Below are 27,419 nucleotides of genomic sequence, written 5' to 3' on the forward strand. Positions count from 1 at the left end.
CTCTCTCTGTTCCCCCACTCTCAAAAGCGTGGTGGTGTTCAAATCTTCAAAAAAAACCCTGGATAACATCTACTGTGTTAAAGATGAATGTCTTTAAGAAAAGAGAACAAACCTTTTTATTAACTTGTCGAGGAAACTTCTTGTTAATCTTACATAGTTGTACCTAATGTATGATTTTGCAATCAACTAAGTGACGTGGTGTGGGTTTAGTGCACATTAGGAAAACAAGTATTTCTTGTTATGTTTACTGAGAAGCACTGGTTCATCAATCATGTTTTATCCCCAAAATAGTATTCCATTTCATTGAAATTCAGGATTGCCTAAGTAGAAACTTCAGATTATAGTATCTGTTCCATTAAACTTTCTGGTGATACAACTGATCATTAGTATAAGAGATTTGGTCTTCAGTACACACTATTCATGAGCTGTATGGTGAGTCTTACATTTGTTATGAAATGTTATCAGCAAGAACTAAACTTAGAACAAACCTTGATAGCAGACTGCCAGTTTATTTTCATGGCTACTGTAAATAAATATTAAATATAACGTCTAGGATAATATTGCAGTATTGCTTAATATAGTTCATGCTAGTCTGCAGTGGCCTTGGAAAGCATAATAGCATTCTATTGGCAAGCAGAATTGGCAGTGGTGTGTTTAATGTGGATGTAAACAGGACCTATTGTGGAGACAGTATTGGGCCATTATTATGCTTATGCCTTTTATGTATCTTATATTATAGGTACTAGTTAAACAACTGGATAATATCCTGACTGCCATTCATGATGTACTCAATGAAAGGTAAGCTGGGAAAACTAAACAATTTGAAGGCTTTAAAGAGGAAAAATGACACCATTAGGTTTGGATTTCAGTATAGAAGTGGAATGGAGAAAAGGGAAAGGTTGAAAGGAATTAATTCACTAATTTTGCATGGATGTGATATTGCAGGAACAGGTTGTAATTGGGGGACAGTTAAGACTCTCAGGCATGTCAACAATACTGTTAGACTGTCTAGGGTACACTTCCCATGGAGAGAATGACACTGCACCAGTGTGGCTTTGATGTTATAGGTAAGGTGAAGTCTGTCTCAGCTGTGTTTGATCAGCTGGGTGTAGCACTGCACTGCTGTAATTGTGTAGCTGCAAATTGAACTTCAGCTTTTTTACAAGCTGATTCATTTACATCCAGTGAAGAGCATGTGTAGAGGGAGTTCAGGTGTGGGGGGGCTTTTTGGTGCTTAGGTCAGTGTTATTACCCAGGCTCAGCTTCATGTTAAGAATTTTTTTCCTTGGATATGTGTTGCAAGTAGACCAGCACGTTTGTTGCATACTTTTATTAAGTTGACGTATTCTATAGAAATAATATTTAACAGAATTTTATTTTTACTTCATCACTGATGCTATTAAGTTGGGGTGAAGCAGCTTCATTCATGTATATATTTTTTTGCTTTAGAAAATTGCCTTAATTTGTTCATGGTTTGTTCTTTTCTGCTGTTGTGTCTGGAGATCCCAAGTTTCTTTCTTTTTTTTTGTTTCCCAAAAATACAGTAGCAAATTGCTTCAAGAACTGAGACAGGAAGGAGCTTGCTGTCTTGGCCTTCTTTGTGCTTCTCTGAGCTACGAGGCTGAGAAGATCTTTAAATGGATTTTTAGCAAATTCAGTTCATCCACAAAAGATGAAGTTAAACTTCTTTATTTGTGTGCAACCTACAAAGCACTAGAGACTGTAGGAGAAAAGAAAGCCTTTTCATCTTTAATGCAGGTAAAACACAAGTTAAAACAGGATTTTTAATGATTTTTCCCGTGCAATGCTTGAATGAACTTTTTAAACTGGAAGGAACAATAAGTAGTGCTATATTGACATAATAAGTAAATGTAATTATGACTGGGAGGGAACTTTGACTGAATGGGATTCTTTTGATTCTGATTACATTAGAAAGCACTTTGTAGGATGATATCTACTTTGATGCAACTTTTTAGTATTTATAGCAGATCCAAGAAGAAGAATCCTGTTGAGACCAAAAATAGAACTCAAGTGGAATGGTACACAAAATCCAACCTTTTTATTGCTTTGTGCTACTTCCTATTTACAATTTCTAACTTGAATTGTGAATAGACCTTAAAGGGAGTAGGATATGTGCAGACAGAATGTGGTCCCTTCATTCAAGTTTTAGGGTCTGTTATTTTGGGTGTAGAAGAGCTATGTCCAGGTCTGTGCTCTGATTTAATATTTACTTTACAGAACAAAAAAACTTCAGCAGGAGAGATAGGAACTTAAACCAATAAGTTGTTCTGTGGCTAAAGAACTGAAGAAAACTGTGTCTCCGAGCTTTTGACCTGGGTCCACCATATTTCAAGCAAATGCCCACTTGAAAGTGATTATTTCCATGCAGAATATGTGATGCTTTTCACATTTTGACTTCCTGCAGAAAGAGTATTGAGTTGTTTGTTGTTTGAATCAAAGTAGTTTGCTGTGTGTTCAACACTGAGTAGATCTCACATACTGTTTTAACGAAGTGAAATGTCTAATGGCTTTGCTTTACTTTTTAGCTTGTAATGACCAGCCTGCAGTCCATTCTAGAAAATGTTGATACTCCAGAGTTACTGTGCAAGTGTGTCAAGTGCATCCTGTTGGTGTCTCGATGCTACCCGCACATTTTCAGCACCAATTTTAGGGTGAGCTTACTTTGTGCTCTGTGTTTTCTTTCATGAACAGAAATGTTGGTGCAGCAGATGGGCTAATTAATCTGTTTTCATGATTGCTTTCCAGGACACAGTGGACATACTGGTTGGGTGGCACATCGATCACACTCAGAAACCTTCACTGACGCAACAGGTGTCTGGTGAGTTTGGCCAGAGCCGCTCATGTAGTTTGCTCTGGCTTGCAAATGCTGTGGGTTTACTTACACAGGTCTGGTTCCACTAACATGGAAGTTGACATAAAATCAAATTGAGTTTCTGGCTACATAATGAGAGACTTTGTTCCTGGCTTTTTAGTAAATTTGCATTTGCCATTTTATGCTAAATCTGGAAAAATGGGATGCTTTAATCGGGGTCCATTTAAACATCAATAGTTTTGTGCAACTTGATGACAATTTTTAATGAATTTATAGGTCTTAATATATTCTCTGTGGAAGGTTATATTTTCTCCTAAGTATTTCTAGAAAATCTTTGTGGTAAAGACTGTACTGGCATTAAAAAATGGGGAAACTTTTCTATAGCTATAGCAGTTGTCTTGGAAGTTATTCATAGCAAGTCTGTTATGTTTCTTGTGCCATGGTCCTAGATTCTGTCTGTAACATTTAACTGCTATGGGGCAGGACTGAACCATAAAAATAATTTTTCAGAAGGACAAAAGAGGGAAATACCACTTGTATTTATTTTAAAAACAAGCTATGTTAAAATTTTCATGCAGATAACCTTCTTTTACCTGAGCAACTTTTCCCTCAGCAATATGCAACTAAAATTTAATGTTACCCTGTATTAATTGGCCTGGTATTTTTATACAGGATGGCTGCAGAGCTTGGAGCCCTTTTGGGTAGCTGATCTTACTTTTTCTACCACACTGTTGGGTCAGTTTTTGGAAGATATGGAAGCTTATGCTGAGGTAAACAGGACTTTATGGTATATACCAGAGTTAACTGTTACGGTTTTCCACAGCTGTGGTTCTTATGGTGGTGTTACTTTTGTAGAAAATAAAATGACATGGTTTTCCTGGGGAAAAGAGGACCAAATTATGGAGCATACTAAATGCATGTACAAAGACCATTCTGCACAAATCCTCCTGAGCTACTTAAGTGGTATCGTAGCCAGGCTTTCAGCCGTTGTTGATTGAGAATCATGTTGTAATAAAAATAAAAACAATTGACCAAACAGGAATGTCTTCATATTTAAAGAGCTGCAGTGAAGACATAGTCTTTCCTTGGTGTTTTCTTTAATTGTCCAACTTCAGAGTTTTTTCAGATGTAGTAACTCTTGGGGGGAGAGAGGGAATCTTAATGTTTCTGTAGACTAATGATATAAACCTGTCTTTTTTAAAATAAAGTAACAGATTATATTGTGCAGGAAATAATGTAGCAGGAACTGATGGAAAACTGAATTATATCCATTTAACATACTTTAAGTTTGTAACCTTTACTTAGTTAACAGGGCATAGAGTTTATCTGACGATGTCATTAAAGGAAGAGTTTTGGGTTTTGGGGGGAATGTTGCCTGTTAAGGTGTATGTGTTCCTATGTGTGTATGCCTGTAGCTAGATTATACTATATTGTATATGTTAACATGCAGATTCCATAGGTAAAATTGTACTTTGAGCAGAATCCAAGCAGAATCAGTAATTTGATCAGTGTACTTACATGTACCCCAGGGCTTCTGATGGTGCAGCTTCGCAGGTCAGGATTCACAGACCAGTGCAGGAAGTCGCTGCTTATCAACTTGTCTGCTGTGAACTGGTCAATGTGTGTATTCTTAGTCACGGAGGAGTTTTAAGATAACATGTGTTAACTTAAGTCATGGGGGAGGTGGTTCCAGCTAGTGTGTCTTTATCTCACAGTGGGATAGACCCAGGCTACATCTATACTGATGAGATCAGCACTTCTGGGAATGTTCCCAGGCACTGGTGCCAGCTGGCATGAAGTAGTCTGTTAGTAAACTCTTAGTCTCCAGATCAACGTCACTGCACGTAAACAGTGTGATGGGAATGACCAGTCAAAGATCAACTCCACTTTGTGGATGGGACTTTTTTGGAAGAGTGGTAAAAGTGCGCAGACAACTGTTGTAACAGTGCAGCAATATGGATGACCATGTTCCAGGGACCAGGAACTCCATGAGCCTCTGGTTTAATTCACAAGATGTAGTCAGAGTACTCTGTTTCAGTGGCTAAGGTAATGAGCAGCATCTCACTACTGCTCTGTGACTTGATGGTCTTTGTGTGCTTATATCCCACCTGTGTCGTTGAGGTATTGGAGAAATACATCCATAATCAGATAGCACAGTTTAATGTCTGGAAAACAGATGCTGAAGTATTTTCAATCTCATATTTTGATCTTTTATCAATGTGTAACAGTTAGTGATGTGCACTGATCCATAAAACTTGTGTGCTGTAGGACCTCAGCCATGTGGCTTCTGGGGAATCAGTAGATGAGGATATTCCTCCTCCCTCAGTGTCACTGCCCAAACTGGCTGCACTTCTTCGGGTGTTCAGTACCGTGGTGAGGAGCATTGGGGAGCGCTTCAGCCCCATTAGAGGACCACCAATTACAGAAGCTTACGTAACTGATGTAAGAACTCAAGTTTTTCTTTGTATTTCTTTGTTGCTGGCATGATTTATCACCATATAATGATGCTATTCGTTGTTGGGTTTATTTAGGTTTTATGGATTTTACATGAATATGCATATTCTCAGCTTTGAGTAAATCTGTTTTCTCAAATATGCTACGATAATTTTATTAAATATTAAAGTATAGATTGTGATAGTGGCACATGGGAATCACATAGCAGAAATGAACTTTTTTAGGTTTTTTAACTTCATATGGCTAGGTTTATGCTTGTTATCTGTCTTTGAAACCATGTTGCCATTTATTCAGATAGCTATGATGCTGTAAAAACTTGAATTCAAATTGTGAGTTTGATTTTATATAATGTGAGGGTTTTATTCGTACTGAAATTGTATCTCTCAAATCTGAGAAAACTCCTCTTGTTCTATAGTACATGGTGTGAACTCATAATAAATATTATATAATATGCTAAGTAGCTGCTATAGTTCTGTAACAGGGAGGAGGAGATAGATAAAAATACCTGTAGTCAAAATCTTGTTGTTGCTGTGTGAACTGCACAGCTGGAATTTATGCCCTTGCAGAATTTTGTGAGGGACACAACTTCGTGGATAAATAAGTGTATGGATTTCCCAGTTAAAGACAAAACAGTTATGTAACTTCTGTCTTAATCTGTAGAGGATTCTTGTGACGAAACTAGTCTGTCTCAAGAAAATTCAAACTAGTCTCTTTTACAAGAGGAGTTCTGTTGGAACTGAGCAGAATTGTGAATAATGAATTTAGGTCTCCTAGGTCTTCAGTTGAATTGGAAACCAAGCAATTGAAAGTTTGTTTTTTCTTACACTTCTGAAGTGTAAGGCTGTCATGTGCATTATTCAGAATAGAATTGACCAAGCTGCAGAGTAGGTGGTGGGACAGGATGTCAAAAGGATGTGAATACAATTAAATACCATCTCTTTTTAATGGAGTTTAATTCAGTTATGGTTTTAATTTTTCAGGTTCTGTACAGAGTAATGAGATGTGTGACTGCAGCAAACCAAGTATTCTTTTCTGAAGCAGTGCTTACAGCTGCCAATGAGTGTGTTGGGGTTTTACTTGGCAGCCTGGATCCAAGTATGACCATACACTGTGACATGGTCATCACATATGGATTAGATCAAATGGAAAATTGTCAGACTTGTGGCACTGATTATGTCATTTCAGTCCTGAATCTGTTGACACTGGTTTGTACATATTTTTATTATCGTGGGGGTTTTGCATTGAAAAACATTGTCTTCTAAGCTACCTTCCTTTTTTTTTGGGTGTGTGTTAGATAAATATTTTCAACTCTTCCTGATCATAAGCAAGAAGTTCCTGTTATAAATGCTGTTTTTCTGTATAGCTTGTGCTGCTGGGTTGTTTAGGCATTTGGCTTGTTGATGAAGTGGCATTTAGTTTTAGCCTGAGTATTCATGTTTTCTGGTGGGGTTGTTTTTTTACTGTTGTTTTGCATAGTTTTTCTCTTCTCGTGTCTGGCTTGACTGTTGGACAAGGCAGTTCTCTGGCCTTTGCAGTTGTTAACACCACCTGAATGATTTCAGAATCTTAGTGCTTAATATGTTCTGTTTATCTAATTATGCCATGACTTGGAAAGTCAAACTTCTTCAAAACAGCACTTAATGTGTAGGCTGCAAACTCTTAAATCTTACATTGATGTAAATAATCACACACATCTCTCAACTGTGCTGTTAAAGCCTGAAAATAACTGCAAATTTCCTGCTGGGAAACTTTTTTCTAGATACAGTGTATACAAACTAGAAAAACAGTATTTTAATGAATCTTTACCTAATTTTTTTTTTTATATTATTGAAGATATTTATAATTTTGTTTTTTATCCCCAGATTGTTGAACAAATAAATACGAAACTACCATCATCATTTGTAGAGAAATTATTTATACCAGAGTCTAAACTACTTGTTCTTCGTTATCATAAAGAGAAAGAGGTAAGAGGAAGTGACTTCTACAGGTGTATTACAAGAGCCTTCATGAATTTCCTAGAATATGTTAAGCTGTAAAACTTTGTTCATCTTAAATATATTTTTTAATCTAACTGTGTATCTGTGAAACTTCTGAAAAGACAGATATAGCTTGATAAAGAATGGGTAAGTTTGCCATCCTGATAGAGAAGTCTTTAGCTGACCTGGCTTTGATACTCAGTGTGTTAGGTGGATGATCAAGAAAGTAATTAATAGATGCTCTAAGCAAGAGGTACTTAATTACAGAAAGCTGAAAATAGGTATGTGCACCAGACCAGGCTATTAAAGAAGAGTAATTTTAAATTCTGTGTTGCTAATCAGTATATTTTATGATTTTGTTCTAATTGTATTCCCAAGGTTGTTGCAGCAGCCCTTGCTGTATACCAAGCTGTATTGAGCCTGAAGAACATTCCTGTTTTGGAGACTGCTTACAGGTTGATTCTAGGAGAAATGACCTGTGCTCTAAATAGTCTTCTTCATAGTTTACACCTTCCTGAGGCCTGTTCTGAAATCCAGCATGACTCTTTCAAGAAGCTTATATCCAATGTGGATAATGCCAAGTTTGTTGTTATATTTGACCTCAGTGCTCTAAGTACTATTGGAAATGCTAAAAACTCATTAATTGGGGTGAGTAAAAACTCTACAGACGGTTGAGCCATAAGTGTAAAAAGTACTTTATTACTCAAAATATACCCTATTGTATTACACCAGTAGGGCACATACAAATGATTAAAATGATCATACTTGTCTTCTAATTTGTTATAGAAAAACTTCCAATATTAGAACTTAAGTGAAACGTAATCAGTGGATTGTATCTCTCGTTGGTGAATAAGAGAAAGCAGTTTCTAGGGAAGAGCATCTTACAAGGTTATTAATGGATCGATTCTAAGATTATCATAGTAATTGCTTTTGAAAATCAAGACAGATAAAAGCAGGTAGTGTGTCCTTTGGGAGTATATTGGCCATGTGAAAACACTTTTTCCAGATCTTTCCAAATAAAACCATGAACTGCTTTTAGCAGACTGTTTAAAAAGGGGAAAGAAAATAGTTACAATTAAGGTCAGAAAATAATAGAGTTAAATTATTTCCCATGGGAAAAAGCAAAACGTAATTAATGGTATGGAAACTACACTTAAAATAGCTCCTGTTTATTATGTTTCTTTGCTTATGTTGCAATTGTTTTCTAGATGTGGGCCCTTTCACCGACTGTGTTTGCACTGCTGAGTAAAAATCTGATGATTGTCCATGGTGACATAGCAGTTCACTTCCCTGCTGTCCAGTATGCAGTGCTCTATACATTGTATTCCCACTGTTCCAGGTATGAATTTTAATAATTCATCAGTATTTTAAGAGCACTAGGATGGACTGATCTGAAAAGAATATGTTGTTGAAGGGACGAATTTAAATAAGCTCCAATTACAATCAAACTATTGCCCAGACTTCCCTGATCACTTTTTACTTCCATTAATTGCAGGGAAGCTGTGTCTCAGCCAGGAAAGCATTCCATGGCTTAAAGTTGGCCTTTTATTCAAAGGCAGATTGGAAATCTTGTGTTTGAATAGAGATAACTGAGGAAGAACTCTTCTGAAAGTAAATAAGGAAGTAATATTTATTTATGATTTTCCTTACTGAGAGATCCAGGATAGTTAATAAGATACAAACAGCAGATGTAAATATGTTTCAGACCTTATTAGTACAAAATGTTATCTAAGTAATGGAATATACTAGTTTAACTGTTATTCTGTACGTGACTTGGTATTGATGATTTTTCACCAAGCACTGGATACCAGACACTTGAAAATAGGTTACTGGGCTGCCTGGACTGATGTAAAATTGTAGCTTTGTTCTTTTAGGCTAGGGATCAAAACACTTGGGTTTTGACATAGTGTGGTTACTGTGAGGGTGTAAATTGAAATTCTGCTGGTTGTTGTTGTTGTTTTCTTCCCTCCTGTAAACTTCAAGGAAGTATCCCTAATCTTGGGGTGGTTTTACATATTTTGCTTTTTCTTGCCTTTTCAGACATGACCATTTCATATCCAGTAGCCTCAGTTCTTCCTCTCCCTCTCTGTTTGATGGAGCAGTTATTAGTACTGTAACCACAGCAACAAAAAAACATTTCTCAATCATACTAAACCTTTTGGGGCTACTCCTTAAGAAGGATAACCTTACTCAAGATACCAGGTAACTTAACATTTTTTTAGGAATCAGGAGGTATTTTTTTTATTTCCCAGTAGAATGCCTTAATTCAGAAACCAGGATAATTTTTATCTGTAAAACTTGGGGTAAATTTAAGCAGTCAAATATTTAGGGTTTTTAAAACTTTAATTATTAAATACCCATGGAAAAAAGTAGCTGTTCGTTTTTATACATGAAAGCTAGAAGAGTTTAAAGCATCCTAAGATCTATACAGTAAAAGCAGAGCTCTCAGACTTTATTGAAAGAAAGGATTTGCTCACTGAAAGTGTCCTTTTACAATAGTTGCCACTCTGTGTTACCAAAATGCTTTGAAAGCTGGGGACATGTTTCAAGTTATGAAACATCTTCTTTAAAAAATGAATTACGTTATAATACAGATCTGTAACGTGAAGTAGTTTGAAGTTATATTGGAAAGTACCTTTCTGTAACTGTGTAGAGCGAATAATACTCTTGTTTTTTGAAGGAAACTACTTACAACGTGGGCTTTGGAAGTGGCTCTTCTGATGAAAAAATCAGAAACATATGCACCGTTATTTTCCCTCCCATCTTTCCATAAGTTTTGTAAAGGACTTTTAGCAAACAGTAAGATACTGCATATTTCTACTTAACTGTCTTTTACATTTCAAAAATTAAGTACATGGGTGGCCTTATCCTGCTGATAGCAGCAACTGTGCTTGATTCATTTACTTTGGAGATGCTCCAAGTTTGTATTGTGCAAAAACTTACACTCTCTCTTTATGATTTTTATCAAGTGGATCTCTGCCTAGGACTTACGTAACCATTAATTGTCTTACAAGTAAGATTTGATACATCGGTGACGTTTTTGGTAGATCAGTTTCCCAATCAAAAATTATTACTTTATCAAAAGCACTAGAACTGTTCCATAATGTGACATGGTGGTTTAGATTTCAAAACCTGTAAACAAAAATATGGGGAACAAATGCTTTCAGTAACATAATACTAGCAGTAATTTCCCAAGGCCAGGAGTTACTAACTTTACCTTAATGTGTTTCAATGGGGAAAGAAAATATCTGTAATGCCAATGTGCGGAGATCATAGAAGGATCTATCTGTCAGCAGTTAAAACGGGCCCCTAAGTTGTTACTGAAACTGGTAGCACAAGTGACTTTTTTTCTTACTGAGCACCTGCTTGTAATAGTAAAACCAGTAAATGAAATGAAAACTATTGCTTAAAGCCTATGTCTCCTTTTACTGGCTGTGCTGAAGAAATGTGATTAGATGCTGTGCCACAACCAGAGTAATGCAGGAGTTATCTAATTCCAGCAAGAATAACTTTTTTTTTTTTCTTTCAACTCCTTAATTCAGCACTTCTGGAAGATGTAAACATTTGTCTTCAAGCATGTAGTAGCCTCCATGCCCTGTCTTCCTCCCTTCCAGATGACCTTTTACAAAGGTACTTGCACAGAATTCTGTATGTTATTTGAATTATGCTGTCAATGGAGATCTTACCACCTTCTTCCTCCTTGCTGTTGCAGGTGTGTTGATGTGTGTCGTGTTCAACTTGTACATAGCGGTGCTCGTGTAAGACAAGCTTTTGGGAAACTTCTGAAGTCAATTCCTTTAGATGTTGTGTTGAGGTAGGTTTTTCAAAGGAGCTTCAATATAAAGAATTGTTTAGTTTCTTTCTTCAGTGTCACTTATCTGAAAGATAATGCCAGTGCAGTGTCATCATACTCTCTTAACTTAAAATCAAAAAGTGTGAAGTGTCTTGCTATCTCTTACTTTTTTAGAGGTTTAAGAACAGTAGATAGTAGCAAAGTAATTAGCAAATTTGATGAATTGTGTATCACTTCTTGAAGCAAATATGAATGCTTGTAAGGTCCATGTTATTCAGAGCTTCAGCAATACTATGTCCTACAGTTTGACTTGAAGACCTGAACTCTGAAGGCACCTTGCCTTAATACCAAAGCATATTCTTATTTCCAGTCATTGCATGTATGTGTGTCTGTGTAACTCTTTTGCACAGCTCTTTTGGTTTATTCAAGTACATTACAGCATGGGTTGTTTCCCCCTCTTCCTGCAGTAACCGTACCCACACAGAAATACAAGAAATTTCTTTGGCTATAAGAAGTCATATGAGCAAATCTCCGAGTAATACATTCCACCCACAGGATTTCTCTGATGTCATTAGTTTTATTTTGTATGGAAACCTCCACCGAACTGGGTAAGAACTTCTTGTAGAACTGAAATCCATGAATGTTGAATTTATAGTGAACAGTTCTGAGTTATGTTTAGTGTAGAATTTGTAATTATCTTTACAAATTACATTGCTTTACTTTCAGGTTTTTTTTGGTATTTACAAATATCTTAAATACACACCTTTTGGCATATTTGCCTGTTGTACATTGTTGATTTAAAATAATTTCGTGAGAGATTTGAGAGCAACAGGATGATGAAGTGTGTGCAGTATAAACTTGTTACCACATGAACTTGTGCTAATGTAGTGATGTTTTCTTTCAGGAAGGATAACTGGTTAGAAAGGTTGTTCTATAGCTGTCAAAGACTAGATAAGAGAGATCAGCCAACCATCCCTCGGAACCTGTTGAAGACTGATGCTGTGCTCTGGCAATGGGCTGTTTGGGAAGCAGCTCAGTTCACTGTTCTTTCGAAGTTACGAACTCCTCTGGGTAGAGCCCAAGATACATTTCAAACAATTGAAGGTAAAGTGAAAAAAACAAGATTATTTTAATGGGATTTTTATAAGGTTGTGAAGCTAAGGTCTTCATGTTCAAGGCAACAAGCACAATGGCTTTATTTTTCAGTGATTACAGATTTTAAAAATGTTGCATAATTACTATTAATTTTGATAGATTAGATTAATTTAGATAGTTTTGAGAGATTTTGAGAACTAGCTTTTATCCTTTGACATGTTTAAATACAATACTGTCTGGTAACTTTTTTCCCCCCATGTTTTGGTAAAATGTGTAGGTATTATTAGGAACCTTGCAGCCCATACATTAAACCCTGATCAAGATGTCAACCAGTGGACTACTGCAGACAACGATGAAGGACACAGTAGCAACCAGCTTAGGCTTGTTCTCCTTCTGCAGTATTTGGAGAACTTAGAAAAATTGATGTACAATGCATATGAAGGATGTGCCAATGCCCTGACCTCCCCACCCAAGGTACGTCTGTTTACAGTGCTGATGTTACTCGGAGCAATCTACTGAGTGAACAGTGTTTTCAGGGTTGTTCAGTTTTTAACTGTTAAATTTCAGAAGAAATTCTCAAACAAAGTTTGAGACTCTTAAAAAAGTCTGGCTTTGACTTGGGCTTATTCCTGGAGAACATGTTAAACCAGGCTATATTTCTGGAGTTCCAGTTTGTGTAGTGGTACAAATCAATCAAGTCTGTAGTACCTCTGATTTGTAGCAGTCTCCTATTTGTAGATTGTCAGCAGTTTTGTTATAAAGTAACACAGTTATTTGGGGCTTTAAATTGCTTTCTGAGGAATGTAGTAATTATTTATAAGCAACATACCTCTTTGTGTAGTTCTAACTGCAAAACACTCTTCCCTGTTGAAATAAGCTGTTTAATTACCAGACTTTGACATGACAGTAATACATAATTTGCAGTCAGTTAGTCTAAAGACTTTTAGCTTGCCAGTGTGCCTGACCAGTTGGATGCTACACATGATTTCAGACCATCTGTGTTAATAAAATGAAAGATGCAGAATTTTACCCATTTCTTCATCTCAGGTGGAGAAAGGAAACCTTCCTGCCTTTGATTATTGTGAAGTACTTAATGTAACTATTTTGATTTGTACAGAAGAATGGTGATTTGAAACTTTTCTTCTGTCTTTAAAGGTTATCAGGACGTTCTTCTATACTAATCGTCAGACGTGCCAGGATTGGCTGACACGGATTAGACTTTCCATCATGAGAGTTGGATTGCTGGCTGGCCAACCTGCTGTGACAGTCAGGCATGGATTTGATTTACTCACAGAAATGAAAACTAATAATAGTATCTCTCAGGTACTCTCTTTTCAAACTCTGTAGATACTGCAAAAATATTCCCATTGTATTGTAAAAGAACTAAGCTAAGGCAGTCAGTTGTTATTAAACCAACTGGTATGTAAAGGAATGTGTTATTTAACATTTATAACTCTTAATTCTGAACTGACAGACTTCTGTGGTTGTAAGTTGGATACAGTAGGTTGGTTGAAGATTAGGATGTACTGTACATGTGTGGTCAAATAATACACAGAAATGAGTGCTATAGTTAATTCACAGATTTAATGGAGCCCTTTTTTAAGTAGAAGGTCCTGGTTAAACCTTATGAAACTGGTGCTGCATTAGTATGAGGCCTTCCCAAGCTTATGGTAGTGTAATGTCTTTGCTTATCTGTGGGTATGAGGAGGAAGGGGATTGTATCATGAGGGTATCCTTCCTCTATAAGTAACTAGCAGGTTAAGTGCAGGGGTGGGATAAGTGGATAAAGTGGTTAAAGCCTTCTTGAAAAGGATGAATAGTTTCTTCAGTATGTGACTTGATTTGCTTAAATATTTTATCAAAGAAGGATTGATAGATACTCGTTTCATTCATGCTGCTTTATGAATTCTCAGATAGGTATAAACCATCACATAGTGATTGCTGACTGCTGGCATTCAGGCTGTGGTTTCACAGCACATACTGTCACCTTAGCTCCCCTGCTTTTCCAAAAGCAGTGCAGTGAATGGATATGAGGAGCACTTTTAGATGCTTGTAATGAACTACTGCTTCACCATTTTCAAGTATTTACCCACGCGTGTATATAGCTCTTAATTTATATGGGTCTTGTTAAATAATGCTTTTGGTTTGCTTTTAGGGAAATGAATTGGAAGTGACAATTATGATGCTGGTAGAAGCATTATGTGAGCTTCACTGTCCTGAAGCTATTCAGGGTATTGCTGTCTGGTCGTCTGCTGTAGTTGGGAAGAGTCTCTCCTGGATCAATTCTGTAGCTCAACAAGCAGAAGGGCGGTAAGTTTTCTTAAATAACTGGATGCTACAAACTGGGACGTTTTTCCTTCTTATGGGTAGTTCTGTTCCTGAGTCTTTTAGATTGTGGGATGAGTCAAGACTGCTGATCTAATTTCCATGTCAATTAGAATCATAGAATAGATTGGGTTGGAAAAGACCTCCAAGATCATCAAGTCCAACCCCTGATCCAACTCCAATTACTATATCATGGCACTAAGGGCCCCGTCCAATCTCTTTTTAAAAACCTCCAGGGATGGTGAATCCACCACCTCTCTGGGTAGGCCGTTCCAATGCCTGATAACCCTCTCTGTAAAGAATTTCTTCCTAACATCTAACCTAAACCTCCCCTGGCAGAGCTTGAGCCCATGTCCCCTTGTCCTATTGTTGGTTGCCTGGGAGAAGAGACCAACCCCTGCCTGACTATAACCTCCCTTCAGGTAGCTGAAGAGAGTGATGAGGTCGCCTCTAAACCTTCTCTTCTCCAGACTAAACAACCCCAGCTCCCTCAGCCTCTCCTCATAGGACTTGTGCTCAAGTCCCTTCACCAGCCTCGTTGCTCTTCTCTGGACCCGCTCCAGCACCTCAATATCCTTCCTGAACTGAGGGGCCCAGAGCTGAACACAATACTCAAGGTGTGGCCTCACCAATGCAGAGTACAGGGGAAGGATCACTTCCCTGCTCCTGCTGGCCACACTGTTCCTGATCCAGGCCAGGATGCCACTGGCCTTCTTGGCCACCTGGGCACACTGCTGGCTCATGTTCAGCCTCCTGTCGATCAGCACCCCCAGGTCCCTTTCCACCTGGCTGCTCTCCAGCCACTCTGTCCCCAGCCTGTAGCGCTGCAGGGGGTTGTTGTGGCCAAAGTGCAGGACCCGGCACTTGGCCTTGTTGAACTTCATCCCATTGGAATCAGCCCATCTCTCCAGTCTATCCAGGTCCCTCTGCAGAGCCCTCCTGCCTTCCGGCAGGTCGACACTCCCCCCCAACTTGGTGTCATCTGCAAATTTGCTGATGAGGGACTCAATCCCCTCATCTAAATCATCGATAAAGATGTTAAAAAGGACTGGGCCCAGCACTGACCCCTGGGGAACACCACTAGTGACTGGCTGCCAACTGGACGCAGCTCCGTTCCCCACCACTCTCTGGGCCCGGCCCTCGAGCCAGTTCCTGACCCAGCACAGGGTGCCCCTGTCCAAGCCATGAGCTGCCAGCTTTTCCAGGAGTATGCTATGGGAGACAGTGTCAAAGGCTTTGCTGAAGTCCAGATAGACCACATCCACAGCCATCCTCTCATCCACCAGGTGGGTCACCTGATTGTAAAAGGAGATCAGGTTGGTCAAACAGGATCTGCCCCTCCTAAACCCATGTTGGCTGGGTCTGATCCCTTGTCCATCCTGTAGCTGCTGTGTGATTTCACACAGGATAATCTGCTCCATAACTCTGCCAGGCACCGAGATCAGGCTGACAATTAAAATCAGTGTATCTTTTCAGAGATACCTAATGCATCCAGCACTTTTAGGTATTTTAACTGTTAGTTTTAAATAAATTACAAGGACCTGAATATAAACTGCGTTCTCAAATTGTTTTCTTAGTTTTTCATACACAGCAATGCTGGTTTCATATTGTATTTAATTTTCCATTGCAAAATAGTATTAATTTAAATATTTTCTAGTGAAGTTTCTGACCAGTGTGTTATCTGAATACCTGCCTCAGTTTGCCAAGAGAGGGACATGCTTTGCAGTTTTACTTCAGCTTTGAAAAGGTGGCTTCTGTGTTTATTGCAGTAGAATCTTTGGATACAGATACAAATAAGTGGGTCATCATTCCAGATAGGATGTGCCTTCATTTTGGTGTTTTCATCTCCTTAAAGGAATGCATCACTTCTTCTGTATGAAATGAAAAAGAGACACCTATCATCTACCTTCCATGTGAAAATCCCCAAACAAACCCAAAGATTTTAAATTTATAACTGTCTTTTTCCTTTTTTTTGTAAGATTCCTTAAAATCACGTGCAGTTTTGCAATAGGTGGGAAGTTTCTCAGAAATATCAAGTTTAAGGTGTGAATTGTTGCCCTAGAGCCAGTTCTGCAGTCTCTAGTAAATTATATGTATTTAGTCAGTATTCAGTTCTACTCATTCAGGTAAAAAGAGTGACAGTCAAAGATAAAATAAATTTATTTCCTTCTGCCTGTACTTGACTTGAGGTTGACTTTAAAACTTGAATGGACAAGCTTTTATCTTACGCTGTAACAGGAAAATTGAGCCAGTAAGCTTGTATCCTATGTTAATCCCTGTCTTTTGCTGAAGGTGAAGTGAACTTTTTGAGTTTTGGGGTAAAGGAATGCTTAAAATATCGTCTATTTACAAAAAAAATCCCCTAACCTGGTTCTTGAAAATGCTGACGAAAATATTAAACTGTTTAAGGTTTGAAAAAGCCACTGCGGAATACCAGGAACACCTGTGCTCCATGACGGGAGTGGATTGCTGTATAACAGGCTTTGACAAGACTGTTCTGAAGTTGGCCAATTCAAACAGTGTGAATAATGCCAGCCCAAAGCATTCCTTGAATGGTCAGTGTTTATTGTTTGCTTTTTAAGAGAAGTGCAGTTTTGTAAATGTGTGTACAGAAAATGAGAATGTTCAATGATGCAGCCATGGTAATGTCTGACTCTGAAATCCGAAAACGTGTTTCTGTCTGCAGTTAAACTGAACCACCTAATGCCATTGAAACAGATACTGTGTGTAGATAGGAGGGTTTGCAGTGCTGAGATCTAGCTCAATGAAACTAAAAGTAATAGGTAAAATACTTTGTAACTTCCTAATTTAATTCTAATGTATTTTAGATCATCATAACTTAAACCTTAGTATTTATGACATAATTGTATCATAAATACACTAGTTACTCAGAGGTTTTTAACTAAGACTTGGTTACAGTATTCCGTTTCATCTTTGAGAAAGAACCTTCTTTGTTCCTAATTTAGTTGTTCTCTTTTTCTGTTTTGAAAAGGTTCTCTTTTTTTTTTTTTCCCTTAGGAAGAGTGTCAGGGGAAGAATACTGTAGACATTGTGTAACTATTTGATTTTTTTAAAAAAATTAAGTATTTTTCTTGACCAAAGACATAGAAATTACATTTGAGTAATAGAATTGCTGTTTTAAAATGTAACTTTAAGTGTGTCTATATATATATTTTTTTCATTTCACAGGAGAAACTAGAAAAACTGTCCTGACTAAGCCAAGTGACTCTTCACCTGAAGTTATAAACTACTTGGGTAACAAGGCATGTGAATGTTACATTTCCATTGCGGACTGGGCTGCTGTTCAGGAGTGGCAAAATATGGTCCACGAATTGAAGAAAAGCAATAGTAATACCTCAATCAATCTGAAAGCAGATTTTAACTACATAAAGTAAGGATATAATTAATTTGTTCAGCAGTACCTTGGCGTTCATTAATTTAGAACTGAAACAAAGTGTACATGGATTTTAGAAAATGTCAGCTTCTAAATAGAGGCATGCAAATAAGAAAGTTGTGTTCTGGGGAGGGTGAAAACTTGGCTATGATATTTACAGATGAGTGAAGAGGTAATACCATTCTAAATAGTTACTATACCTTTCTGGCTTCTTAGTGTTCAAGAAAAACATCTTTCATTGAAGGAAAAATATACCAAATCTGTTCTGCTTCTCTTAGCAGAAGATGCATCCTTTTGCACAGCTTAAATAATAGCAGGAAGTAAAATGCCTTTCAGTGGTACAGTTCTTAAATATTTTAATTCATTAATTCAATGTAAAAAATATAGGAAGGAGCAGTCTTGGCTGCTTTCATGTTTGTTGTTTTGTTTCTTTTTTTAATGGAATTTAGAATTGTAGTTTGTGCATTTATTTCCTGACCCTTGGTATTTGTCTGGTTCATGAAAAAATTGGACATTGAATAGTCCAATAGTCCAAGGTTTAAGGGTCCTTTTTTGACAATTTGATTACTTTCCATCCCTGTACTATTGTGGTAAACATTGTAAAATCCTTCTGGCTGAAATTTCTTGACTTGGAAATAAAAGGATAGAAGGAATCAGTGTAATGAAATCTTGTAGTTCTGACAAGGTGCTTCTGTCAGAGAAAGGGGTGATCCTTTTCCTTATTGCAGTTGTGCAGTTAATTCATTAGGAGGATGAGTGCTTGTTATGGATGTGAAAATGTGTCATTTCTGAGTATTTGTGTTTTTCTAAACTAAACCCACTGTACTTGTGGTACCATTGCAGAGGTCTCATCATTTTGACTGGTTTAAGTTAGTTTTCATTCAAATAATTACTGGAAGTAAGGTACTATCTAATGAGAAAAATCCTGTAGAGAACTCCTGAGGATGAACAGCACTTTGACTCTTCTGACCCTGAACAGGCTAGGAGACACTGTAGTAATGAGAATCAAAATAATTGAGCAGAAAAGGGCAATTTCACATGCTGAATTTTTGCTTCTTTTCTAGTCCAGATACTTGGGCAATTCCTCCTTCAGTGGTTAGTAACAAGAATATTGAACACAGGAATATTCTGAGACATCAAGCCTCTTAGCTTTTCAGTCCTGTTTTTTGTGTAGTTCTGTAAAATCTGTAATGCCCAAATTATTTTCTAATGTAGAACGGGGGGGAGGCGGGAAACGTTAGATTTGCTGCTTCAGGCTGTTAAGCAATATAAACCAATAAGCAATATAAATTTGTTTATGACCTGCAAATACTCCAGTATTTCTGCAGTCTTGGTTTTGTGTAAACTGAGGAGATGAAACTGTGACCTCATGAAATTCTGCCATGAAACTTTTCTGTGCATAGACAGGGGAAAAAGTTTTGGGTTTACTTTGACTTCCAGACTCTGGTAGAAGAGTATTACATGGTAATAGGAAAAGCTTCACAGCTGGAAAGCTGTTCTTCCCTGTCACTTCAATACTCAATTTATCCATTTGGTGCAGTACTAGTGCCTTTTATTGATCTGTGTGAAAATTGGGATTTTTTTTTGCTTAGAATTCATTGTAAGCACTCTAGAATTGAAGTTAGTCTTGAGTGTTTGTTGTATAATAGACTTAGCAACTGGAGTAAAGTAAAAAATGTGGAAATAAAACTATAAACATTGAATTGCAGATCTTTGAGCAGCTTTGAGTCTGGACAACTTACTGAATGCACTGAACAACTAGAATTATTACCAGGAGAAAATATCAACCTGCTTGCAGGCGGATCCAAAGAAAAAATAGGTATAAATGCATAAATTAATATTACTTCAAATACAAAAGTAAATATTTCTTCATATATCTGTTTCTATAAATGACAGGCTGAAACTTCTGAATGCAGTTTGCTGTGTTCAGTGGACTGACCATAAACTTTATGAATCAGGCTTCAAGATAATTGGCAGTGGTCATCCTAAATGTTCATGCAAGTGTGTTTTCTGGAGTTAATGTGACTGTTTAGAAGTAATCTGTCATGGATTTCTAACATGAATATATATATAATATATATTTTTAAAAGGTTTTTTTTCCCAAACTTCCTTACTGTCAAAAATGCATTCTCAGATAGTGGAATTTGATAAAATTTGGCAGTTCTAGTTGGTTTCAATTGTTTAATCTCCATGTAGACATGAAGAAGCTCCTTCCTAATATGCTAAGTCCTGATCCAAGAGAACTTCAAAAAGCAGTTGAAGTACAGCTTTTGAGAAGTTCAGTGTGTCTGGCAACAGCTGTAAACCACATAGAACAGGAGCAAAAGTGGCAGTCAATATCTGAGTAAGTTGAAATGTGCTATGAATGAATGTAATACACTGTGAAAACCTTTTCTAGCTTGTTAAACATAACTTTGTGTAAAGCTTCAGCACCTATAGTAGTTTGCTGCCAGTTCTAGTTGTTGTGAGTTATAAGCTTACTGAGGAAAAATAAGATGATGTTTAACTTGGAGTTTATGTAATTGATAAAGTCCTTTGAGCTGATAAAGTAATTCTTCTTGTCAGCTTATTAATAAAGTATTGTAACTTGTGTGTAAGAGTGCAAGATTTTCTTGTCATCTTTTTAAAGATGTTGAATTTGGTTTTTCTTCAGTAATTTTGATATCACTATTTACTCTTAAAGTCTAGTTAACAAAAATGACTGCTCTGATCCTTTTATTTCAGAAATCTTATTAAGTACTTAAAGCAAACATCCCGTATTGCTATTGGGCCTTTGAGACTTTCTACACTCACTGTGTCTCAGTCTTTACCAGTGTTGAGCACTCTTCAGTTGTATTGTTCTTCTGCTTTGGAAAACACCGTGTGCAACAGGCTGACATCTGAGGTATATCTGTGTGTTTAAAAGCTAAATTGGGGTAATGTCTTTCTCCATGTCATGTTGTGGAGTGTTGAATATAAAACATACATCAGTTGTTCTGACAGTTGTTAATCATACTGTAAAAAGATCTCAGTTTACTAATGTGCCTTGACCCGAGTTTTTTTTAAAGTTTACATGTCAATTGGACTTTTTTATAGTTATAAATGTATGACACCTCTTTCAGTTACAGTATTTTTGGAGTTTTATTGGTAGTTGCCTTTTAGAGAAGTGTTGGTATTTCTTCTTTAGATACATTGTAACACTTAGTCGTGCAAAACATGTAATTTACTTTAAAAGCAACTTGAAAATATTCTAATTAAAAAAATTACTTCAGCAATTAAAAACTGTCAGACTCCAAACGGTATGAATGATCTAGTTCTAATTACTAATCCCAGTGCTCAGAAAAGAATTCAACTTGATTTTGAGCAAATTCTTAGTGTTGTCCTCTCAAAATCAAGCATAAAACATATTTAGATTTTATTAGTTAATGACAAAGTGTGGCTACTAATACAAATAAAAATGTTTCCTCTGCACTAAAATGGTCTTTGCTTTTAATGAGTGAAAATACATTGTGGTAAAGTTGTCTCTTATGACAACTATGAAACTTCTGTGCCTCTTCAGGACTGTCTTGTACCTCTCTTCAATGATGCTTTGAGGTCATGCAAACAGCATGATGTGAGGCCATGGATGCATGCACTGAGGTACACGGTGTACCAGAATCAATTGATGGAAAAGCTTAAAGGTATGTAAGCTCTCATATTAGTGTTGTGAAGAGTAAATGCAGAACTTGAACTTGAATTGTCTGCTGAAAGCAGCAGCTGTGTCTTTTTCTATTATTTAGATGGATTACTTTTTAAAAGCCAAGTTTTGTCCTTTGGGTGTCTTGCTTTACAACTCATGGTCTCAATTACTGCTGTGATATAGACAGTGTTAAAAAGAAAAAAATGTATTCTGAAGTGTTTAGCAGTTCTGTGCTCTCCTAATAACACCTTGCTTGCTCAACTCTTTGCACTTTAGATGCTTTCACTTTTGAACACTTCAACAGTATGAATAACGGGTCTTTAAAAACAGTCACAAAAGCCATTTAAATGTGCAGTGTAATAAGAGGTAATGGGAGGAAAGTTCTATCAGGGGACAAGTAGGTTTATTAGCTAAGAAGAGTGATTATAGTGGAAAAAATCTCTTTTGCCCAGCAGATAATCTCTGGATATATTTTTTGTTTCAGAGGGGGTGTGTGAATATTCTAGGCTAAGTTAAATCATCTCAATTTCTGAAGGAAATATAAAAAATGAGAGAGCTGAGAAATTTTTCACTGATGGCCACGTACGGAATACATTGGGCAGAAATTATCTGTCTGCCAACAAAATTATTAAATGGTTATCTGATACAATGTCTTGCTTCCTTCTGCAGAACCAACAGTCCCAATTAAAAGCCATCTAATGGAATTGGGCTTAACAGCAGCGAAATTTGCTCGGAAGCGAGGAAATATCGCCCTGGCCACACGGCTGCTTGCCCAGTGCAGCGAGGTTCAGCTGGGAAAAACCACCACTGCTCAGGACTTAGTCCAGCACTTCAAAAAGTTATCTGCTCCGGGTCAGATGGATGAAAAATGGGGCCCTGAACTCGATATTGAGAAAACAAAATTGTTATACACAGCAGGTGAGTGTTTGCTATTTGTGTTATAGTGGCTGGAGCTGCTTGTCTTTATAACCAGGCTAATTCCCCTGATCTCGAAGAAATCATAATAGGACAGTATCATTAGGAACTGATTTCATACTATTAACTGTTGTCTCAGTCTGAAAGGGTTTTCACAAATCTTTTCTTACTTGTCATTTTTAACTTCAAAAGAGAATTTTCTGTGTAAAAACACATTGCTGCAAGCTGTATCTGAATACATTGAATTTCGGAAGTGTTTTGAATAATAACACAGTACTGAAGATTTGCTTTTCATGATATGCAGGTCAGTCAACACATGCCATGGAAATGCTGAGTTCTTGTGCCATATCTTTCTGCAAATCTGCCAAAGCCGAATATGCAGTTGCTAAATCTATTCTCACACTGGCTAAATGGATTCAAGCAGAATGGAAAGAGATTTCAGGACAGTTGAAACAAGTGTATAGAGCTCGACAGCAGCAGAATCACACTGGTCTGTCTACCTTGTCTAAAAACATATATAATTTGATTGATCTCCCAGCTGTTAATACGCTAGAAGAAGAATATCCTAGGATTGAAAGTGAATCTACAGGTACGTTTCTCCTCCCTCTTCTTGTTTTTTAAATTAATTACTGATGATTCTACTGAGGGATAGCACCAGTTATATTGATAAGGACTAAGTGCTCCATCACTCGTATTTGTTTTCCTAATACAGATATAAACAGTGTGTGTTTTCTGCAGTAGGTAACTGTATACAGTTAAAAAACCCAAACACCTTAAAATTTCTGTCATATTTCTATAACGTTTTTCTCATTGAAATGATGATGGCCTTAAGAAGAAACTGGTATGCACCTATTTTGTATGAGGATATAAATTTTTTTCCCATGTATGTTTGTTTTCATCTTATTTATTTGCTAAAGATTGAATGAGATCTTTTAGATTAAGCGTGGATAGGATTTATGTTTTGAAGGCCCTGATAAGTGTGAAAAGTACTTTGGTTTTCTCATGATCTTTAATCTGTGCTTAATCTGAGCACTTCTGCTGTTGCTGCAAATGTACTCTCATTCCCAGTTTTCAGCAGACTTTTTTCTTAAATGTTAAGATAAACTCTGTCTTTCTTTAAGCATGGATTTCATAAATAACTTAGATATATACAAATAAACACAACTGCACCGCCCTGGGTACTTCATAGAATTCTACTTGCTCTCTGAAGCATTGTGTTCTTTTGGAGATCATGAGTTTCTTGCCTCATTTCCATTTTCCTGCAAAAGAAGCAGCAATTGCGGATTATAAGCAGTGGTGGTTAACAAATGAAGACTGCTTTATTTAGCAGCAGTGTCAGAACTGAAAAATAATTTCATTTTGTAAGATTTTACACCCTTGGATACTAATTGTACTGAAAAAATATTATGTGCTCATAATATGTTGATGTTATTTTCTGTGTTAAGGAAATTAGAAGTAGGTTTTACATCATAACATACATTGCTCTATTTCTCCTATCACAGTAAACATTGGAGTTGGAGAACCAGACTTCATCTTGGGCCAACTGTATCACTTGTCTTCAGTACAGGCACCTGAAGTAGCCAAGTCTTGGGCAGCCCTGGCTAGCTGGGCTTATAGATGGGGCCGGAAAGTAGTTGATAATGCCAGGTAAATTCATCCTAATGTTTAAATTTATGCAGCACAATTGGTTTTCTTAAGATAAACCCTAGCTTTGTATCTATGATTACTGTTGTTTGTGGCCTGAAGTCACATTTGAGCAGAGAAATGAGTATTCTCTTGATTACTTGCCCTCCGTAAAAAGGAGCTAGTTTAATTCTGAGATAAAGATGATTCTTCCTTCAAGGAGTTTTTTATATATATAGTCTTAATGGTTTCAGTATCTCTACAAATACCCATGTAACAGGGATCAGTAACTCATTAAATGTTACAGTCAGGGAGAAGGTGTTCGTCTGCTGCCCCGGGAAAAATCTGAGGTTCAGAACTTGCTTCCAGACAACATTGCAGAGGAAGATAAAGAGAAAATCTATGGGATTCTTGGGCAGGCAGTGTGTCGTCCAGCCGGGATTCAAGTGAGTGTAAATTTGCTTGCTTAAAAAATGTTCAGCTTCAGTGTAAACCTTATTTTTCTTTATTTTTGTGATTCATGTGAACTCTTCTAAGTGTCTAAAAGTTAAAATTCAGACAGTACAAGAAACTATCTGTTAGGAAAGTGGTAACACATCTGTTGCATAAACTATGGTAATGTGATCAACTAATGCAGTTCCATGACAAAAACTGGATTAGGAACTAACATTGCTTGTAGAAATTGCTGGATGACTTAATCAAGTCTGTTTTCTCTTTATTTGTATTTAGGATGAAGACATGACTCTACAAATCACTGAAAATGAGGACAACGAGGAAGATGATATGGTGGATGTGATATGGCGTCAGTTATTAACAAGTTGTCCCTGGCTTTCAGATCTAGATGAAAACGCAACAGAAGGATTAATTAAAGTGTGGAGGAAAGTTGTAGACAGAATCTTCAGTCTCTATAAACTCTCCTGCAGTGCATATTTTACTTTCCTCAAGCTCAATGCTGGTCAGGTTAGTGTTCATGCTGATGAGAAAATCCAGTTACAAACTTTTCTAAATGATGGTATGAGCTATATACTTAACTTAGAGAATATTTCTTTGTTTCAAGGTTCCACTTGATGAAGAAGATCCCAGACTGCACTTAAGAAACACCTCTGAGCAAAGCACTGATGATGTTATTGTAATGGCAACCCTAAGACTGTTACGGTTGCTTGTGAAACATGCTGGGGAACTTAGACAGTATCTAGAGCATGGACTAGAAACTACACCTACTGCTCCTTGGAGAGGTAAATAGATGGTATCTAGTTGTTAAAATTTATTTTGATGCATTTTCTCTAAATGCAGAAAGCTGTTTGTTGCACTTTGATAAAATTTTTATGTAAGCATCGTAGAAAGAGAGCCTAAATAATGTAGTAAAGATATTCAGGTCTGCCATACATTCTGATGTTAGAGTAGTTAAGTAGCACAGATTCTGATCCCCTCCTTTCCCCATCTGAAGACCTGGGAAGGAAAAAGGAGATGTAGTTTATGAACTATTAATTGTATTACCACCTTAAACAAATGGGGTGGGTTTTTTTTTCTAGCTACAGTTGAGAAAGATGTGTGACTAAAGCCAGATGTCTCAAAAGTAGTTGTTTGTTACAACGCTGCTGGTTCTGGTTGTTCAGGGACTTTCCCTCAAAAGGTTATGGACTTAGTGTGGAAGGCAGCAGAAGAGGAGGCCAACTATTGTAAAATTGCACTTTCTTTTGGACTCTTTTGTAAATTTGTACTTTATTTTTTTCTCACAATTCAGAAAAAGGCATGCTTTTAAAACTGAAATAAAATTCTGCCTCATTTGCCATCACACTTTCCTTTCCTCATGCAGGTATTATACCCCAGCTTTTCTCCCGCCTGAATCACCCAGAAGTGTATGTTCGTCAAAGTATCTGCAACTTACTGTGTCGAGTGGCTCAAGATTCTCCTCATCTCATACTCTATCCTGCAATAGTGGGAACCATTTCACTTAGCAGTGAATCCCAGACTTCAGGTATGGAGATAAAAATAAGCATTCGAATAAACTTGAGCTAATAGGTTTTTATTTACTGGATAAAATGATACTGAGCATTTGTTTGGTTTTTTTTCCTCAGTAACTCTGGTACTTTGTATCTTTAGAATATTTTTATTATAGAACCTCACTGATACCTTTTATCCAATTTACTAGTGTGACAAATAAGACTTTCAATTTTGCATATTTTTCATATACTTTGCCAGTACTTCATGTGTAATATGGGGGCCTGATGCTAAATGAAGTATGGAGTGATATATCTTAGTTTAGGTAATACTTTAACATCTGTTTTTAATTTAGGTAACAAGCTGCCTTCTGCCATCCCTACTTTGCTTGGTAATATTCAAGGAGAAGAACTGTTGGGTGGGGAATGTGATGGAGGGAGCACCCCAGCTTCCCAAGAAAGTAGTAAAGACGATACAAAAGCCGGATTAAATGAAGATCAAGCAATGATGCAAGATTGCTACAGCAAAATTGTGGAGAAACTCTCTGCTGCAAATCCAACGATGGTATTGCAGGTGAATAATCCAAATGAACACTATTTGGGCACTTGAACGACAAAATATGGAATTTGTTTATCTTGGGGGTTGGGCTACTGAAAGTTTGGTGTTTCTTTGCTTTAGGCTGTCATCTTTTTTCAACTTGTTCATCTACAGAAATAAGTCTGAATACTAGCTCTTTTAAAAGAAGCTAATCTTGTTTTGTACAGGTTCAGATGCTGGTGGCTGAGCTGCGCAGAGTTACAGTTCTTTGGGATGAACTTTGGTTGGGAGTTTTACTGCAGCAGCACATGTATGTCCTCAGACGGATTCAGCAACTGGAAGATGAAGTCAAGAGGGTCCAAAACAACAACACTCTCCGGAAGTATGTCTTTGTCAGTAATTCAGATGACAACATAACAACTGTGTGATCTTGGGAAGCATACAGTCCAACCAACCAGCAGTGATATTGCTCCTGAGTTCATACTATCCCAGCTGCTGCTTTGTAAGCTTGCAGCCCTATTTCAAAACATTTTGATGTTACAGCTTGTACTCTAATCAAATGAGAAACAGCAACAGTCTACCTGTAAATCCATGTTGGGATTTCTTTAGTAATAATGTGTTAAACCTAATGCATATTAAGTCGGGGATTATGAGATCCTGTAGTTCTTGATTTCCAAGTCAGATGAAATGAGGACAAGCGTGTTGAAGGGTATAATCTATTTAGAGGTTACTGTAAATACAGATGTTTGGAGTAAACAGAATGTTTTGTTCTGCTTTTAGTTTTCAGGGTTGAGCAAGTCTTTTTTTCTCCTCGCCTGGATTCTCCTGTGAATGGATTAGTGGAAGAGGCGATCCATTCACTGGGCAACCTGGCT

General features: G+C 37.1%; 1 protein-coding gene across 3 annotated transcripts in view; it reads left to right on the plus strand.

Annotated features, from left to right (window-relative positions):
• SMG1 (SMG1, nonsense mediated mRNA decay associated PI3K related kinase) overlaps nucleotides 1-27,419 on the plus strand; it is a 66,905-nt gene that overhangs the window by 19,012 nt on the left and 20,474 nt on the right. For 2 of the 3 annotated variants that reach the window (XM_017813533.1, XM_017813535.1), the window contains 34 exons: nucleotides 740-798; nucleotides 1,545-1,758; nucleotides 2,547-2,672; nucleotides 2,767-2,839; nucleotides 3,506-3,603; nucleotides 5,102-5,275; nucleotides 6,268-6,492; nucleotides 7,150-7,251; nucleotides 7,642-7,911; nucleotides 8,472-8,602; nucleotides 9,304-9,465; nucleotides 9,944-10,062; nucleotides 10,806-10,893; nucleotides 10,976-11,077; nucleotides 11,524-11,664; nucleotides 11,961-12,160; nucleotides 12,429-12,625; nucleotides 13,307-13,474; nucleotides 14,307-14,461; nucleotides 16,886-17,031; nucleotides 17,666-17,867; nucleotides 19,580-19,689; nucleotides 20,067-20,214; nucleotides 20,595-20,754; nucleotides 21,409-21,529; nucleotides 22,198-22,446; nucleotides 22,748-23,032; nucleotides 23,946-24,090; nucleotides 24,374-24,512; nucleotides 24,796-25,026; nucleotides 25,124-25,301; nucleotides 25,883-26,044; nucleotides 26,363-26,580; nucleotides 26,772-26,926. In XM_017813533.1, the coding sequence (XP_017669022.1) occupies nucleotides 740-798; nucleotides 1,545-1,758; nucleotides 2,547-2,672; nucleotides 2,767-2,839; nucleotides 3,506-3,603; nucleotides 5,102-5,275; nucleotides 6,268-6,492; nucleotides 7,150-7,251; nucleotides 7,642-7,911; nucleotides 8,472-8,602; nucleotides 9,304-9,465; nucleotides 9,944-10,062; nucleotides 10,806-10,893; nucleotides 10,976-11,077; nucleotides 11,524-11,664; nucleotides 11,961-12,160; nucleotides 12,429-12,625; nucleotides 13,307-13,474; nucleotides 14,307-14,461; nucleotides 16,886-17,031; nucleotides 17,666-17,867; nucleotides 19,580-19,689; nucleotides 20,067-20,214; nucleotides 20,595-20,754; nucleotides 21,409-21,529; nucleotides 22,198-22,446; nucleotides 22,748-23,032; nucleotides 23,946-24,090; nucleotides 24,374-24,512; nucleotides 24,796-25,026; nucleotides 25,124-25,301; nucleotides 25,883-26,044; nucleotides 26,363-26,580; nucleotides 26,772-26,926 (5,453 nt within the window). The remainder of the gene's footprint in view (nucleotides 1-739; nucleotides 799-1,544; nucleotides 1,759-2,546; nucleotides 2,673-2,766; nucleotides 2,840-3,505; nucleotides 3,604-5,101; nucleotides 5,276-6,267; nucleotides 6,493-7,149; nucleotides 7,252-7,641; nucleotides 7,912-8,471; nucleotides 8,603-9,303; nucleotides 9,466-9,943; nucleotides 10,063-10,805; nucleotides 10,894-10,975; nucleotides 11,078-11,523; nucleotides 11,665-11,960; nucleotides 12,161-12,428; nucleotides 12,626-13,306; nucleotides 13,475-14,306; nucleotides 14,462-16,885; nucleotides 17,032-17,665; nucleotides 17,868-19,579; nucleotides 19,690-20,066; nucleotides 20,215-20,594; nucleotides 20,755-21,408; nucleotides 21,530-22,197; nucleotides 22,447-22,747; nucleotides 23,033-23,945; nucleotides 24,091-24,373; nucleotides 24,513-24,795; nucleotides 25,027-25,123; nucleotides 25,302-25,882; nucleotides 26,045-26,362; nucleotides 26,581-26,771; nucleotides 26,927-27,419) is intronic. The other variant, XM_017813534.1, reaches the window with a different exon arrangement.

The sequence above is a fragment of the Lepidothrix coronata genome, unplaced genomic scaffold (genome assembly GCF_001604755.1).
Source record: "Lepidothrix coronata isolate B3197 unplaced genomic scaffold, Lepidothrix_coronata-1.0 Scaffold41, whole genome shotgun sequence".
Taxonomy (NCBI): Eukaryota; Metazoa; Chordata; class Aves; order Passeriformes; family Pipridae; genus Lepidothrix; species Lepidothrix coronata.